This window comes from Peromyscus californicus, unplaced genomic scaffold (genome assembly GCF_007827085.1).
Source record: "Peromyscus californicus insignis strain IS unplaced genomic scaffold, ASM782708v3 Scaffold_20__1_contigs__length_68692818, whole genome shotgun sequence".
NCBI lineage: Eukaryota > Metazoa > Chordata > Mammalia > Rodentia > Cricetidae > Peromyscus > Peromyscus californicus.
Genome location: NW_026294503.1, coordinates 61436320 through 61451294, shown reverse-complemented (window position 1 = coordinate 61451294; position 14975 = coordinate 61436320). Strand labels below are relative to the sequence as shown.

At 46.7% G+C, this 14975-nt stretch overlaps 1 protein-coding gene across 2 annotated transcripts; it reads left to right on the top strand.

The window, feature by feature from the left end:
- Positions 1–532: 532 nt before the first annotated feature.
- Slc38a2 (solute carrier family 38 member 2) lies at positions 533–13869 on the top strand. Of its 2 annotated transcripts, XM_052748773.1 has the most exons (16): positions 533–874; positions 1485–1694; positions 2110–2191; positions 2336–2451; positions 4920–4993; positions 5125–5217; positions 5344–5425; positions 6806–6888; positions 7534–7592; positions 7679–7849; positions 8253–8332; positions 8444–8544; positions 9020–9144; positions 9420–9564; positions 9650–9747; positions 10975–13869. In XM_052748773.1, the coding sequence occupies exons 2-16, from the start codon at positions 1579–1581 to the stop codon at positions 11071–11073; spliced, it is 1524 nt and encodes a 507-aa protein (XP_052604733.1). In that variant the 5' UTR covers positions 533–874; positions 1485–1578; the 3' UTR covers positions 11074–13869. The 2 variants fall into 2 exon arrangements, with proteins under 2 accessions (XP_052604733.1, XP_052604734.1); XM_052748774.1 differs by lacking the exons at positions 533–874; positions 2336–2451 and having other exon boundaries at positions 1580–1694.
- The last annotated feature ends 1106 nt before the right edge of the window (positions 13870–14975 follow it).

The following is a 14975-nucleotide window of genomic DNA, read 5'->3' as shown; positions in this document are numbered from 1 at the left end:
AACCCTTCGCGCACATCTTAAAGTCACGGGCTGGAAAAGGGTTTTAATGGTGGTGGAGGGGGGTAGGTAGGGTGGAGGGGAGGGGAGGACACCCATGCCGGATGTGTCCCCCCGAAACGCCGTGTTGGGTGACTGGGATGGGAGGGAACGGCAAAGCAAACCGGGGAGGTGGGGGTGGGGGGTGGCGGCGGCCACCCACGGGGCTGCGGTGCAGCGGTGCAGCGGTGCAGCGGGAGCCGCGCGCGCGGGGAAGCGGGGTGCGATGGGCCTCCCCCCCGCCCCCCCCCCGTCTCTCTCCCTCCTCCCCACCCAAGCCCGGGAGTCGGGGTGCGGGGCGGGCAGGCGGGCGGGCGGGCGGGCGGGAGGCGGCCGGAGGGAGCGGGCGGCGGGCCGGAGGCGGAGCCCCAGGTGGTGGTGTTGATACACAAAGACGAGCGCCCGCCGGCCCCGCCCCGCCCCCTGACGCGGCGGCGCCCGCCGCTATAACTCGCGCGCGCGAGCCCCGCTGCACACCGCGCCACGCCGCCGCCCGCACCGTCTGCCCTCGGTCTCCGCCGGAGAGGATCGTGGCCGCCGTCCCCCCGCTTTTAAAAAGAAATTAAAAAAAAAAAAAACAAAGAAAGAAAGAAAAAGAAAACAAAGACCCAAAGCTACCTAATCAGCCTCTCATTAAAACCAACCCTCTCTGCCTGTTGGATTGCGGGGCCGGGGGGGGAAAATCTTGAGAGCATCTGTCGCTGTTATTTTTTTTTTTTCGTCTCGTATTTTTCATTTTTTATTTTTTTTTTTAAAAATACGATCGCGGTGTGACCGAGACCGCCTGCGGGGGTGACGCTGCCGTGAGGTGGGCCAGCTCGGAGGGAAGAGCACCGAGGTGAGGCGGGGGAGGGGCGGCGGTGGCGGTGGCGGTGGCGGTGGCGGTGGCGGCGGGAGCCGGGGTGTGCGGGCGGGCGGGTGTGCGAGCGGGCAGCCCCGGCCGCAACCTTTCCCGTTACGGGGAGGGCGAGCCGCGCGCGCGGGGTCGCTGGGCTGCAGCGAGGCTCCCCCGCCCGGGTGTCTTGGGGACTGGGCGAACGTGAAGTCCGGGCATGGGGTTGGAGAAGGCGAGCCGCGAGGGCTTTGACAATCGCCCCTCGGGATTGCATCAGTTCCTCCCCGGGGCAGAGGAGGGGCCGGGTGCCGGGTCCCCGCGGCGGCGGCGGCTGGAGGGCTCGGCGTGCGCCCGTCAACAAGCTCGGGCCGCGGGGGAATGGCCCGGGCTGGGCGCCGCGGCGGCTGGAGGGGCGCCGCGGCGGGCGCATCTTTGTTCTCGCGGCCCCGCCGTCGGTACTTTTCCGCCCCTCGCCGCGCCCCCGCCCCTCGCTCGCCTGGTACTTTTCCACTCGCCTGGCGGGGGATGAATCAGCCGCGCTGCGCCGCCCGGCGGCGTCACGTGGTCGGGGGCGGGCGCCGCAGTCCTGACGCGCCGCCTCTTACCTTCGCAGGCGAGGCAGCCTCGAGGGCCAGTGCGCCGCCGCCAAGGACAAAAGGAAGCCCGCGCCCGCGCGTCCGCCGAGCACACTTCCTCCCGGATCCGCGATGAAGAAGACCGAGATGGGAAGGTTCAACATCTCCCCGGATGAGGACAGCAGCAGCTACAGCTCCAACAGTGACTTCAACTACCCCTACCCCACCAAGCAGGCTGCTCTGAAAAGGTGGGAGAAATGGCGCTTTGCAATCAGGAAATATCAATCAATAAATAAACAACCCGGCTTTGCACACATGGTCGCCTCGGGGCTGGAGGAAGGGCTCGTGGGTTGCAGGCTGACGCTCACACTCAGGGAACCGGGAGGCTAGCCTGGGGGCCCCAGTCTCTTGCTCACACAGCCCTGGGAGAGAGTAGCCTTCTAAATTACCCTGTGGTTACTGCATGGTTACTGCAAGACGGACAGTATCTCGGGGAAGACCTAGCCGGGGTGATGACGCCTTGTGCATTAACTAAAAGGTGTCAAAGCAGAACTGAAGGGCTGTTTGACTTTTTGTGCATTAAAACGTGATTTTGCGTATCCCTCAGTGACAAGGACCTTTTTCAAAAAAAAAAAAATTTTTTTTTATTTTTCATTTTTGCAGCCATTATGTGGATGTGGATCCTGAAAACCAGAACTTTTTACTTGAATCCAATTTGGGGAAGAAGAAGTATGAAACAGACTTTGTAAGTTGCAAATACTATTCTGTGCCTGGCTTTATGGAGTAAAAGAATAGTGTTACTTTTAGATTTCAAATCTAACTTGCCCAAAGCTGGTTTTCTCCTTTTAATTATTGTTATATGTTTGGTTATCGTTTTCCCTCTATGTAGCATCCAGGTACTACTTCCTTTGGAATGTCAGTATTTAATCTGAGCAATGCGATTGTGGGCAGTGGAATCCTTGGGCTTTCTTATGCCATGGCTAATACTGGAATTGCTCTTTTTATGTAAGTATGTGTAAGTAGCGAGCCTGCCATGCAGGGCAGTTAATACGATAAACCTATTTTGGCTCCGGAAAACAGAATTTGCAGTTCACATAGTTGATCTAAAAAAAATCATTTAAACGTGACGTGTGAGAAGTCCGAAACTGTTTTACTACATACTGTATGACATCAAGAAAGCAAGTTAGATAGAAGAAGGTAGCGCTTAAAACAGACAGGTTAGGGCCAGAAAAAGAACCGTGGAGTCTAGAGTAACTGTATCGGTTGGTTGAAAACAGAAGCCACAATTACAGTAAGTGAAGTTTCAAGTGGACAGTCTCCCCCAAAACCTCTGGCCCTTACAAACATAAGGAAAAGAAAGTTCTGGATAAAGGTGTGGTGATATTTACCTAGCCTCGAACATATTGGTTTTAGGACAAGTGAGTCATAATTTTCTGGATGCTAAAAAGCAAATTCACTTTTTTTTTTTAAACGATGTTTTTCCAGATCTGTATGATGCCTAAATAAGAGCCTACTCATTTTTTAAAAAGTTAATGAGTTGATCCTCTGCTTTCCAGAATTCATGTTTAGAGGTTGGAAAATGGTTCTTACTCATTTTGGGGTAACTGGCCCTTAGGGAATTGTGACTGAAGAGAAATGGGCTAAAAGTACCAATCAGTGGTAGAGTGCCTGCCTAGCATGCACGATTCCTGGGTGTGATTCCCAGCGCCATCAGACGTGAGAACAGGTAGCCAGAAAAGTTATTTCCGAGGACAAAAGCATGTACAGGTCAAGTGTGTAGATTTCACTGAGAGTAGTTTCAGACTGTCTGTGGATGTGTGGCTGACACATTTTCTGTAGAAGCCCCTCTGATGCCAGCTTCATCACACACACACACACACACACACACACCCCTCTTCATGACAGTTACGTTTTGGTTAGCCGATGGCTACCTTCCACTACTCAAGTTACTTTCTCCGGCAATGATAAAAAGTTCATGAGAAAAAAAAGCACAGCTTTGTGAAATTCCACACTAATGTTAAGCCTGACTTTGGGTACTAGAAACATTAGGGTGAGGATTTTGGGGGCATTTCTTGCCAAAATGAAGCCTCAGGAACTTTAGATATAGCACATCCTGAGATTTCAGTTTTTTGATGGGACTCTAAATGGCTGGGATCAAAAGTTAAGTGTCTGAAGCCCTTCTAGCTCTTGCCATGGAAACTGGAAAACAGGCTTTAAAATGCTACCAGTGTGGTTATTGGTAACTGTTTCATAACTGAAAGTAAAACTGACCGTGTTACCCTTGAACTTTTGGAATTCATAGCTTACTATGTGTCTGATTAACCATTTTAATAAATGGCTAAATGATACCAAGATTGTGTGGCTTTTTATTCATTATATGAGTTTTTATTTACATCATATGTAAGGTAAATTATATGTAAAGGTGTAAAAGCCACAAGCTGAAATGGCTTGTTGACCTCTTAAGGAGAGTTAAATCTTGAGGTGGAAAGTGACCTCGAAGGGCATGGAATCCATTGTCGTCTCCGTGTAAGACATAGCACCTAATTTGTTTAAAAATTTTTTTTTTTTAATCGACTTTTTTCCAAGAAGTCAAGTGCATAGTGTCACCTCGGGAACCGGGTGTCCTAACAGTCTGACCTTAGGATGGAAGTCACAGCCCGTACTTTGTGTGCTGATGCCTTTTTTTTTCTTCTGTTTTCTTTAGCCAGCACCTTACAGAGTGTACAGTTTGCCCATACAAGGTCAACATTCATGTGGCTATCTCATTTGCATATCTGCTGGGTTTTTTTTTTTTCCCCTTCTGTTTTAATCGCTGCCTTGTTTGCCTTCGTAGAAGGAAAGTGGAACTTGACTGAGAAACCTCTACCCTCGAGGAAAACAGTGCTGTTAGAGCCCATTAGTCCTTCCTTACTCTTTAGCTTTCCAATCCAAGTGGAAGAAGGGTGGAGCTGATAACTCACTCTAGTGTTCAGGATTCTTCACTGTGGGGGGGGGGGGGGTGTAGCATTTTGTGTCTCCACGGCTGTCACCTCCCTGATTGGTTAGTACATTTTTTTTTACTAGTGTGACGACATGTTAATTCCACCTGTCCCATTTCTCTCAGTCTGTTGGGTCCATGGGGGTCTTGGCCTCTCGGGACCATCTATTGTGTGTCATAAAAAAACCTTGTGGACCAGGTTTAAATGGCAAGTTTTAAATGAAACTATTGGAAACCCATGGCAGGCGTGTAGATGATTACGGTACCAGAGCCAGAATACAAGGTTCTCCTCCCCGAGACTGGGGGCTTCGCAGAGTCTCCTGCGGTTGGCACAGAACAGACATTGCTTTTTAATACTGTGAGGCTCACCTGAGACCTGTGAGTTAGTGTCAGACAAGAGTTAGGAGGGGACACCGCCAGTGCTGCTCTAGACGGGAGGTGGTGTTAAATGGCTGGCCCTGCTGGTTTATAACTACGTGCCTTTTCCTTTTCTCAGAATTCTCTTGACATTTGTGTCGATATTTTCCTTGTATTCTGTTCATCTCCTCTTGAAGACTGCCAATGAAGGAGGTACAGTAGCATTCTTGATCCCCCCACACCCCCACCCCACCCCCGCCCACCCCCACGTCATTTCTGCCTGTCCTGATCTGGGATGGGGCAGAGCTTCCAGAGTGTTTTGATTCCTCTGTTCTTCGATGCAGGATCTTTATTGTACGAACAGTTAGGGCATAAGGCGTTCGGACTGGCTGGGAAGCTGGCAGCCTCTGGATCGATCACAATGCAGAACATTGGAGGTACGTTTGGAAAGGGCACTTGGGGTAGGCTTCCTCTGGTAGCAGCACAAGGTGGTGGTGACACGTGGCGTGAGTGTCACAGGCCCCGCTTTGCACTTGTAATGGTTTAATTTTGTTTTCCTCTAGCTATGTCCAGCTACCTCTTCATAGTGAAATATGAGTTACCTTTGGTGATCAAGGCGTTAATGAACATTGAAGATACGAATGGGTAGGTGCTAAGTAAGGTTACTCCATAGAAACACTCGCAGATACCTTTTTGGTTTCTTTTTGGTCAAAGTTGGATAACAGTTCATCAATAAATTTTCCACAAGTATTCTTGTCAATATTTCTGACAAGGAAGTGCCCCACAAACTGATGAGTTTTGCAGCAATTTGCTCTTAACTTGGAATGGCAAATAGGCAGACCTGGCTGCAGAACCTTAATAGTGCTTGAATTCATCTCTGTTGATACTGACGTTTATCATAGCTGCTGGATAAAGAGCTGGTTAAGACGGGTTTCGTTTCCCCCCCCCCCAAAAAAACCCAGTCATGCTTAAAATAGTTAAGAAAACCAGCAACTGTCCCGCTATGCTGTAGAATGTTAAGTCTCCCAGCAGTACTCATCCTAGGGAGGAGCAGGGCCTAATGTAAACAGCCAAGGCTCATTTGTTCCCAACTTGCACAGAGTTGCTGCCTTAGAGCCAAGAAGTGTGGCTCTCCACTGTGCCCTTAGAGGCTTAGCTGAACACACTGATCCTTCAGCATTGTCTTCCTGTGGGGTCCTTGTTACTGCCGTGAGTGCAGTGGAACCCATGGAGAGTTAGAACTTGGAAGATGGAGCATTTAAAAAGGAGTTGGCTTTATTTTTGAAAGGGTCTCCCTGTTTTCGTTCTAGCTGGCCCAGACCTCAAAGAGTTCCGCCCGCCCCTGCCTCTGGGATGGAACATGGAAGTGCATGCCACTACCATACCCAGCCAGAATAGGCCTTGGTTACAAAGAGAAAAAACAAAAGAGTCCTAGAACTTAGGGAACATACAGTTTCAGAAATGACCTTTTGACTATTTTTTTCTGGCATCAAGGTGGGTCAAGGTGTTACTATGATAACCTGAAATAAGTTCTGGTTGAGTGGGGGGTTTGGTGCAGTCTAAATTTGGGGGAGGAGAGTGGTTGCCTGTGCATCTTAACCTAAGTGGAAACTTACTGAAGTGCTTCACAAATGTCTGAGGAGTCTTCTGTAGTCCTCCTTTCCAGTGGTAGACATTACAAGCGAGAACGGGAACATGGGTGTCCAGTGTTTCTCAGTACCGAGAGATAAGCTCACTGGCTGCAGAGAGCAGCCTTGTTCCCTAACGTTGGTGTCAAGCTTTAAGGCGCGTTTCATGTTGTGAATGAGCTGGCAGTCTGCCCAGAGCAAAGAGCGGTGCAGAAGCTTGTGTTTCCATTCCCCACCTCTAACCTGACTGCTCACGAAGCATGGTTACAGAGTTAGCCCTGTCTCCAATAAGGGGTGGTGCTCTTTTCTTCCCCCCAAACCGTCCTTTTCACGTGCGGTGTGTCAGATTTCCGAGTTAGACGCATGGTTGAGTTTTGGCTTTCCTCTTCTTGTTCAGATTGTGGTATCTGAATGGTGACTATCTGGTCCTGTTGGTGTCTCTGGTGCTCATTCTTCCGTTGTCGCTGCTGAGGAATCTAGGTGAGCCAAACGCGTTCTGGGTTTTCTGTTCTGTTTTGTTTTGTTTTTTAAGACATGCTTTCGGAGGTTGGAGAGATGGCTCAGAGGTTAAGGGCACCGACTGCTCTTCCAGAGGTCCTGAGTTCAATTCCCAACTCCCACATGGTGGCTCACAACCATCTGTAATGAGATCTGGTGCCCTCTTCTGGCCTGCAAGGACACTTGCAAGCAGAACACTGTATACATAATAAATAAATTTAAAAAAAAGACACGCTTTCTCTGTGTAGCTTTGGAGACTGTCCTGGAACTCACTCTGTAGCCCAGGCTGGCCTTGAACTCACAGAGATCCGCCTGCCTCTGCCTCCCGAGTGCTGGGATTAAAGGCGTGTGCCGCCACTGCCTGCCTGGCAAGCAAGGAGTTTCTAAAGGGTGTTGGAGGAACCCTCCCACTACTGACTTAGCAGTTGGTCTACCAGAAATGACTGAAGGCTAGAAGAAGGCTCTCAGCATCTACTTTGGGAATGGCAGTGGGACAAGACCCTTTTAAAATGCAGCAGTGGAGCCCCCTGCTGGTCATAACACCCCATTGGTGACCCTAGTTAGTGTCTTGCGCTGTTCTCCAACCCTGTTTAATTAACCCAAAGCCTCTCTCTTCTTCCTCTCCAGGGTACTTGGGGTATACCAGTGGCCTCTCCTTGCTGTGTATGATGTTCTTTCTGATTGTGGTAGGTGATGGTTTTTCAGGTAGCAAAACACTCTTTTAAAGCTCTTGTCAAATTACTCAGCTTAACAAATGCAAAATACATTTCAGGTGATTTGCAAGAAGTTTCAGATTCCTTGCCCGGTGGCGGCTTTGATGGTCAATGAAACGGTGAACGCCACATCAGCACAGGCGGCCCTGGCACTCCTGGCATCCAACGTGACATCTAACGCCACCATAGCCGACTGTTGCAGGCCGCGGTATTTCATCTTCAACTCACAGGTAACTAGTTGCAGTCCTGTGTCCTGGGAGGAAATTTTCAGGGAAGGATAGGATATAACAAGAAAACGCCCATTTGGAATTTTAAAATATCTCTTGAGATACATGGAGGCTCCATAATAGATGCCTTTTAGGAAAAAGAAAAGGAGAACTAGACGGTAGTTTCAGGTTCTCTCGTAGACGAGGAACACAAGTGAAAAAAAAAAAAAGCCCATGACATCAAAGTGGCACTTCTCAGATGTCAGTTATTGGTCACACCTGGTCAACAGAATTGAAGAATGGGAGTTAGTTACACAGAAGTGAACTGACTTTGGGCTTTGGTTTTGAACCCCTGAAGCCTAGCTGGGAACTGACAAGGGTGTGTCACAGGGTGTAAATACAGTGGTGTGTCTGTCGTCTTTTTCAGACGGTGTATGCCGTGCCAATCCTGACCTTTTCTTTCGTCTGCCATCCTGCCGTGCTTCCCATCTACGAAGAGCTGAAAGGGTACGTACTTGATCTCTTCTGACTGCGTTGGTGGGGGACGTCCTGAAACGGTAGGTTGTCACGTGCTCGTTCCATGGACCGTCACGCTCTGCTCTCTCTGTCCTTGTGCAGCCGCAGCCGGAGGAGGATGATGAATGTGTCCAAGATTTCTTTCTTCGCCATGTTCCTCATGTATCTGCTGGCTGCTCTCTTTGGATACCTGACATTTTACGGTAAGTAATGCCTCATTTAAGAAAAAGAGAGACGCATTTGTTGTAATGAAACTGGTACTGTTATCGTAGGTATAGTTATACTGTAAAGAGTTCCAGTCTGGCTTAATCAGTTCCTGGGGTCCAGATTCAGAAGCACACGGGAGTCATTTGGTGGTGTTTCTGTGATGGCCTTGTCTCTGTTGGGCTCACACCGACACACACACACACACACACACAAAGCCAGAGTGGGATTTAGGCGCTTAGCCCCTGTTCTTACCGGAGGTCATGTGGCTAAATCTCGGTATTTAGAAAATTTTTCCTCCAATGTTACTTTAATTGCATTAACCATAATTCCAGATTAATCTTATTAGCCTCTTAGTTTATAGTCATTTTGTGACTAATAATTTCAGTGCAGATTTCACTGTAAGGTAGCTTTTCTCCTCGATCCCCAGAGGAAACCACACTGAAAGCTTTCTCTGGTCTGTGTCCCCCACAGGACAGGTCGAGTCGGAATTGCTTCATACCTACTCTTCAGTCGTGGGCACTGACATCCTTCTCCTTGTTGTGCGTCTGGCTGTGTTGATGGCAGTCACCCTCACCGTACCAGTGGTTATTTTCCCGGTAGGTAACCACCTGCTCCTGCAACAGCTAGGATGGGTCCGGGCGTGGAGATGTAAGGAAGGAAACTCACAGTAATGCCACATTGGGGATGGTTTGGCAGGGGTGAATAATAGACAGTGTAGATTCCAGATTATCGTGTGGCAGAAAATGAGAGGGAGTATCGGTTCTCTAGAAAAACTGTCATTGGTACGTTGCAAAATATCTGTGAAGTCTTTGCATTAATTAAAGTTGGTGGATTGTTAAATAATAAAAACGGTACTATTTTTTCCCCCCAGATCCGGAGTTCTGTTACACACTTATTGTGTGCCGCCAAAGAGTTCAGTTGGTGGCGTCACAGTGTCATCACCGTGTCTATCCTGGCCTTCACCAATTTGCTTGTCATCTTTGTCCCTACCATCAGGGACATCTTCGGTTTCATTGGTAAGTTTTCAATTCACAGGCCTGGAATATGAAGGCTTGAGAAACGGATCCGGGTTCTCAAAGGAGCAACGTCTTTTTTTTCCAGGTGCGTCGGCAGCAGCCATGCTGATCTTCATCCTCCCGTCCGCCTTCTACATCAAGTTGGTGAAGAAAGAGTCCATGCGATCCGTGCAGAAGATTGGGGTGAGGAAAGGGGACTATAAAACCGGCGGGTATTTTCAGTAATCTCTCTTCGGAAGTTAGAGTCCCGAAGTGCTTAGCGGAAGAAATGGGAAGCGGGGGTCCGAGTTAGCTGTGCAGTAGTTAACATAATTGCAGAAAGTTACTGAAGAGCAGTGTAAAGGTATTGGCATAATTATTCGTGCCCTGGATGATGGGTGCCAGTGTGCACATCAGGTGTAGCCTACAGGCAGGCGAGGTCTGTTTAGTTAAGGGAGACTGGTCAGTCTCACTCCTGAGTAGAGCTGTGGGTGCTTTCTCCGTCCGAATGGGTTCGCTATGGATGGGTCGGGTAGCATCTTGTTTCAAAGGGGAAACCACGCTAAGCACAACCCAGCATCCCAGCGCGGTACTTAGGAATGAAGGACTACAAGCCCTGCTGCCCGCTTGTGTTCTATTCTGGTCTGAAGAGTGAGGTTAGGAGTAAATGGGGGTCAACTTTTTTCGGGGAGACAAACTTTTGAGCACAGGTGGTACCTGCAAACTAAGGTCTAATGTGGGATGTCTGTACACCCTGTGAAGATGTATTGCTGTGATTGGTGTAATAAAAAGCTGAACAACCAATAGCTAGGCAGGAGGTATAGGCGGGGTTTCCGGGGAGAGAAAGGAAGAGGAGGAGGAGGGGAGGAAACAGGAGATGAAGATGGGAGAGAGGTAACGCCAGGGGATAGAACATAAATTAATATAAATGACTCAAGTTACAAGAGCTGGTCAGGAACAAGCCTAAGCTATAGGTCAAGCTTTCATAATTAATAAGTCTTTGCGTTGTTATTTGGCAGCTGGTGGGACAGAAAAAGACTCATTACAGTCCAACTCCTTAAATCTATGAGTTAATTACAGGGACATGGGCAAGGAATTATAGCTGCACTGAAGAAAATGTCCATTCATATTCCCTCCAACACTCAGATTTAGGCTTGATTTTTGTGACTTAATATTTGCTCCACAAAACCAAAACCAAAACCGCACATCCAAAAAAACCCAGACCAAATCTGTTTCAGCACAAAAGCTTTTTGCTTGAGGAAAAAATGAAAAATCACAGAAGTTCAAGAGGCTTCAACAGTATATGTCTCTTGTGCCAACAAGTAACCATTTGATCACTTAAAGCCGTTAAGATTTAGTCAGGTAAAAAGAATATGGGGAGGGATGTGATGTCGCCTCCCGCGCTGACAGAGTTTTCTCCGTTTCTTGCAGGCCCTGCTGTTTCTCCTCAGTGGCATAGTGGTGATGATCGGAAGCATAGCCTTGATTGTCCTGGATTGGGTACACAACGCCTCTACAGGTGGCCACTAATGGCACCACTCAAACTCAATGGTCCATCTGCCGCCCGCCCGTGCTGAGTCAACACTCGACTTGCTCAGAGATGGCACCCGATGCTTTCGGTTCACTTCCTTTTGAAGTGCAGATTCCTCGCTGGTTCTTCTGGATGCAGAATAAGTGGAACTTTTCTTTTTGTTTTGTTTTTTTGTTCTTTTGGGCTTTTTTTTGTTTTTGTTTTTTAAGAAACTTATCTGTGTGTTAGGGAATGGATCTTAACAGCAAAACCACGAGTCTTGGGTTAAGGGAAGTGATTATTTATTCCATTCCAGAGAATGGACGAACTTTTAACTTTTTATCAAGCCACATGCTTGGCTGTGTCATTGTTTAACTTGGATATTTTATGATTTTACTTGAATGTGCCTAATGGAACCATTCGATGTGAAAAACACTTAATTTACAGCAAAGTATTGAAATAAGCATTGAGAAAAACACTTATTTTTTGTACCAAAAAAAAAATACTTTAAAAGACCTCAGAAGCACTATTTTACTTTGAAGAAGTTGCATTTTTTGAACTTTATCCAGAACCAGTTGTCAATAAACTCCGTAAAAACAATTTCATTGATATTTAAAAATGAATATTAGTATTATGAAATTATTTGCCTTTTTTGTAGGCATTATAAGCCAAATACTTTTTTACCCAAAATCATTTTCGGGAAAATGTTAAGAAAAGTTGTACCATGAATTAGCATAGTTTTGTTTTGTTCATTCAAATTTCATTTAAAGGGTAATTGGTAACTGCTGCACCAAATCAGGTGAACTCTGTTCATCGCCCTCTGCCTCCAGGTAACTGGTTCATTAAAACTAAATGTTTATGTCTTCAACCTACGAGGCTGGAAAACAGTGCAGATATTTCTGTTGGAAATGAAATAACTGATTTTGAGGTACCAAATAGTTAGTGCAATTGGGTAAAACAGGGTTTATTCAGTTGCGTCTTGTGTCCAGAGTTGGATTGTCAGCTCTGGGTCGTGCTTTTGGGCCAGCCCTTTGAAACATTGCTTCTAGAAGTGAAAATGAGCATCTAATGGCAGAAGGCCAGAACTCTCCAATGGGAAGTGCAACTTTCCGATGCTCATCTCCTGGAAGCGTGATTTACTTGACAACACGTGGCTCAGTTGTGTTCCTGCTGTGTCCACAGTAGAGGTCTGATCCACAGGCTGCACCGAGGCCGGCACACTGCGAGTTCTCGTCAGAAAGACCACTGGGTTTCCCATGCAGTAAGCTTCTTAAAAACTCGCACTGGACTGTCATCTCATTCTTGTACAATGCAGAATTGTTTGTTTACATCGAACAAATGATTAGTTAAGAGGAAGTAGCACAACCTGGTTGTGCTTAGTTCCTGGTCCGACTGCATGCTTACCTTTCCATTTCAATTCCAGTTAAAAGTGAGAACATTACTTTCAAGCTTGGCTTTAAGAGCACATTTATTGTATGTTAACGGTGTATGGTGAATATATTATTAAATAATGTGGTACTTTGCTCATCAGGCATAATGTCTAAGATCTAATATACATAATTCCATTAAGTGGTTAAGGGAAGCAAGTGGAATCATCAATTGGCCATCTGGCTCTTGAGGTTATCTCTTGAACTGAATATTTTTAGTTTGAGGCAGGGGCCAGAAATGTGGCACACATGGTTTTTTGTTACACAGTCTTGTATATGTGGCTAAATTCCTAGGCAAGATATGTCTGCTCTTAAAGACCCTGGCAGACTGGAAGACGTCTGGGCGTGCTACATTGGGTAAGACCAATGGTCCGTTTTGTGAAACTCTGGGGACCGTCAAGAAGCAGAGGCAGTGGGAAGACACTCTACCACGCTGCTTTCATTTCATTCAAAACCAGAACCTCACCTGTAGTTCAAGAATTAGCATTTCCGCCTGAAGTCCTGGAAAGAGTTGCTGATAAGACCTGCCAGGGATGCTGAGAAACAAGCATCTGAGAGAAAGGTGCCATGGCAACCAGGAAGAAGTGGAGGAGAAAATCCTGTTCACAGCCAATCCGTGTGGAAAGACTTTCCAAACCTTTTTGTGAGGGAGCACAATATAAGGTTCAAAATGAATTTTTAGGCCAAATTCCAACGCTTGAGGCTGTTTGACCTGCCTTGAGGTTCCTAAACTGAATTCCCGTTCACGAGCAGTCTTCAGTATTAAAACCACTGTCCTGACACCTCGTTTTTACATTGCAGTCTTCCATGGACATTTCAGTTATAACTGTACTGTTATTTATAGAGCAGCATTAATCCATTAAAGCTAACCTATTTTTCAATATTTATGATAAACTGTACATACATTGTCCATATGTATTTGTAAATAGATTGTATATACTGTTGGAACTGGGTCTTGGGTTCAAATGTATATATTCCCATAAGTTTCTTAACTGCATTTTGATGAATTTACATTATATATAAGTCCCCAGAGTTGTACAGAGAATACAATATTAAAAATTGACATTGTGTATAAATACTGAAATTGAAAATAACTTGTTTAAATTGTATTTGCAATAAGCTGATTGGACATCAATTTAAGTTAAATCTCATTTAAATTTTAAATGAGGTCTAAATTTTCAAAATGCAGCAGCTACAACATGCTATCAACGTCAAATGTGTCCACGAGGGAAGATGGGAGAACCTTGGTTGTGTATATAGTGTACATGTCCCCCTGTACTGTTAGAGGCCAACATGCCGCTGTGGCTTGTTGGCAAGGAGTGCTACACCGGTTTCAATGAAACAATGTATGTTTTAACTGAACTAAAATAAATACATGCTTAATCCTGAGCAGCGTTCTTTTCTTTCGGGTAGTGGGATGAGGCATATTAGGTGCCTTGTAAAACTGCCTGGCGCCCATGAAGTGCCCACATAACGTGGTTTCAGTTACAGAAGACAACTTGGGTCTTACAGACAGCATCCCAGGGTTACAGGGTTCAGTTGGAGATTCAGGCTTCCCTGCTGGAGATAACCACCCTTTTCTAGTGTGGCAATCTACAGCAGTGCTCTTTGGTGTTAGGAAGCTACCCTGGTGCACTTAAGGAATCTTTCCCGATAGGTCTGAGAGGAAGTTAGGTTGGCTTGATGGGTGTGTATTGTGTGAGACAGCATGGTTTTCTTAGGAACCTGAAAGGTAACCTCCGATAACTCGGGTGTGGCCTGAGCCTTAAAGGCTTAGGGCATATAAAGCAAAGTGGCTTGAGAAGGTTCCATAGACTGAGCCCCGAGAAACTATTGTCCAGATTTGCAATGTGATTACAAAATGGCAGAAATCTTAGGTATTTAACAGGCATTCATTGACCCCTCCTGTGCAGTTGACATGGGAACAATGACTGCTCTGTCGACATTGGTTCTGAGATGGTGCTTTCTTTTATGCTACAATTTTAAGTACCAATTTATTTAAAATTAGGAATACACAAGGGTAGGTCCACTTAGTATGGAATGGCACCCTAATGAGTGAGCCAGCCATTTCCAAGAGGTTCCACAAAGCCCCTGGAACATTCAGGACATACTTATTTCTAAAGGCTGTGTGTCCTGAGTTGGACATCCTCTCACCTGGAGAAGACTTGGCTGCGTTTCTGGAAGGAAGGCTTAGCATAAGCAGAAAGCGGCTGGTAGAACTTTAGGATGGGGTGTTTGAGAGGATTAGACAAATGTGGCCTTGCAGATACCAAAAGTAGCTTGTTCTAGAGACCAATGACAATCGTAACATTCACTACAGATCCTTGCAGTCTCAGCCCTCAACTACCTCAGTTTCTCCAGATAAACGGGTTGGCCAGTAGAGCCAAGCCTGTACCCTGATCTCTTCAAAGGTGGCAGGCCATGGAGACCGGAAATGGCTGCCAGGAGCTAGCTCTGTGGTGTGAAAAGTTATCAGAGGAAGGGTGTGATGGTGA

Coding starts and splice junctions, on each gene's coding strand:
- Slc38a2 (XM_052748773.1), top strand. CDS start 1,579: ATGAAGAAGACCGAGATGGGAAGGTTCAACATCTCCCCGGATGAGGAC. Junction 6,889..7,533: donor GTCGCTGCTGAGGAATCTAG/GTGAGCCAAACG, acceptor CTTCCTCTCCAG/GGTACTTGGGGTATACCAGT. Junction 8,545..9,019: donor TGGATACCTGACATTTTACG/GTAAGTAATGCC, acceptor TGTCCCCCACAG/GACAGGTCGAGTCGGAATTG.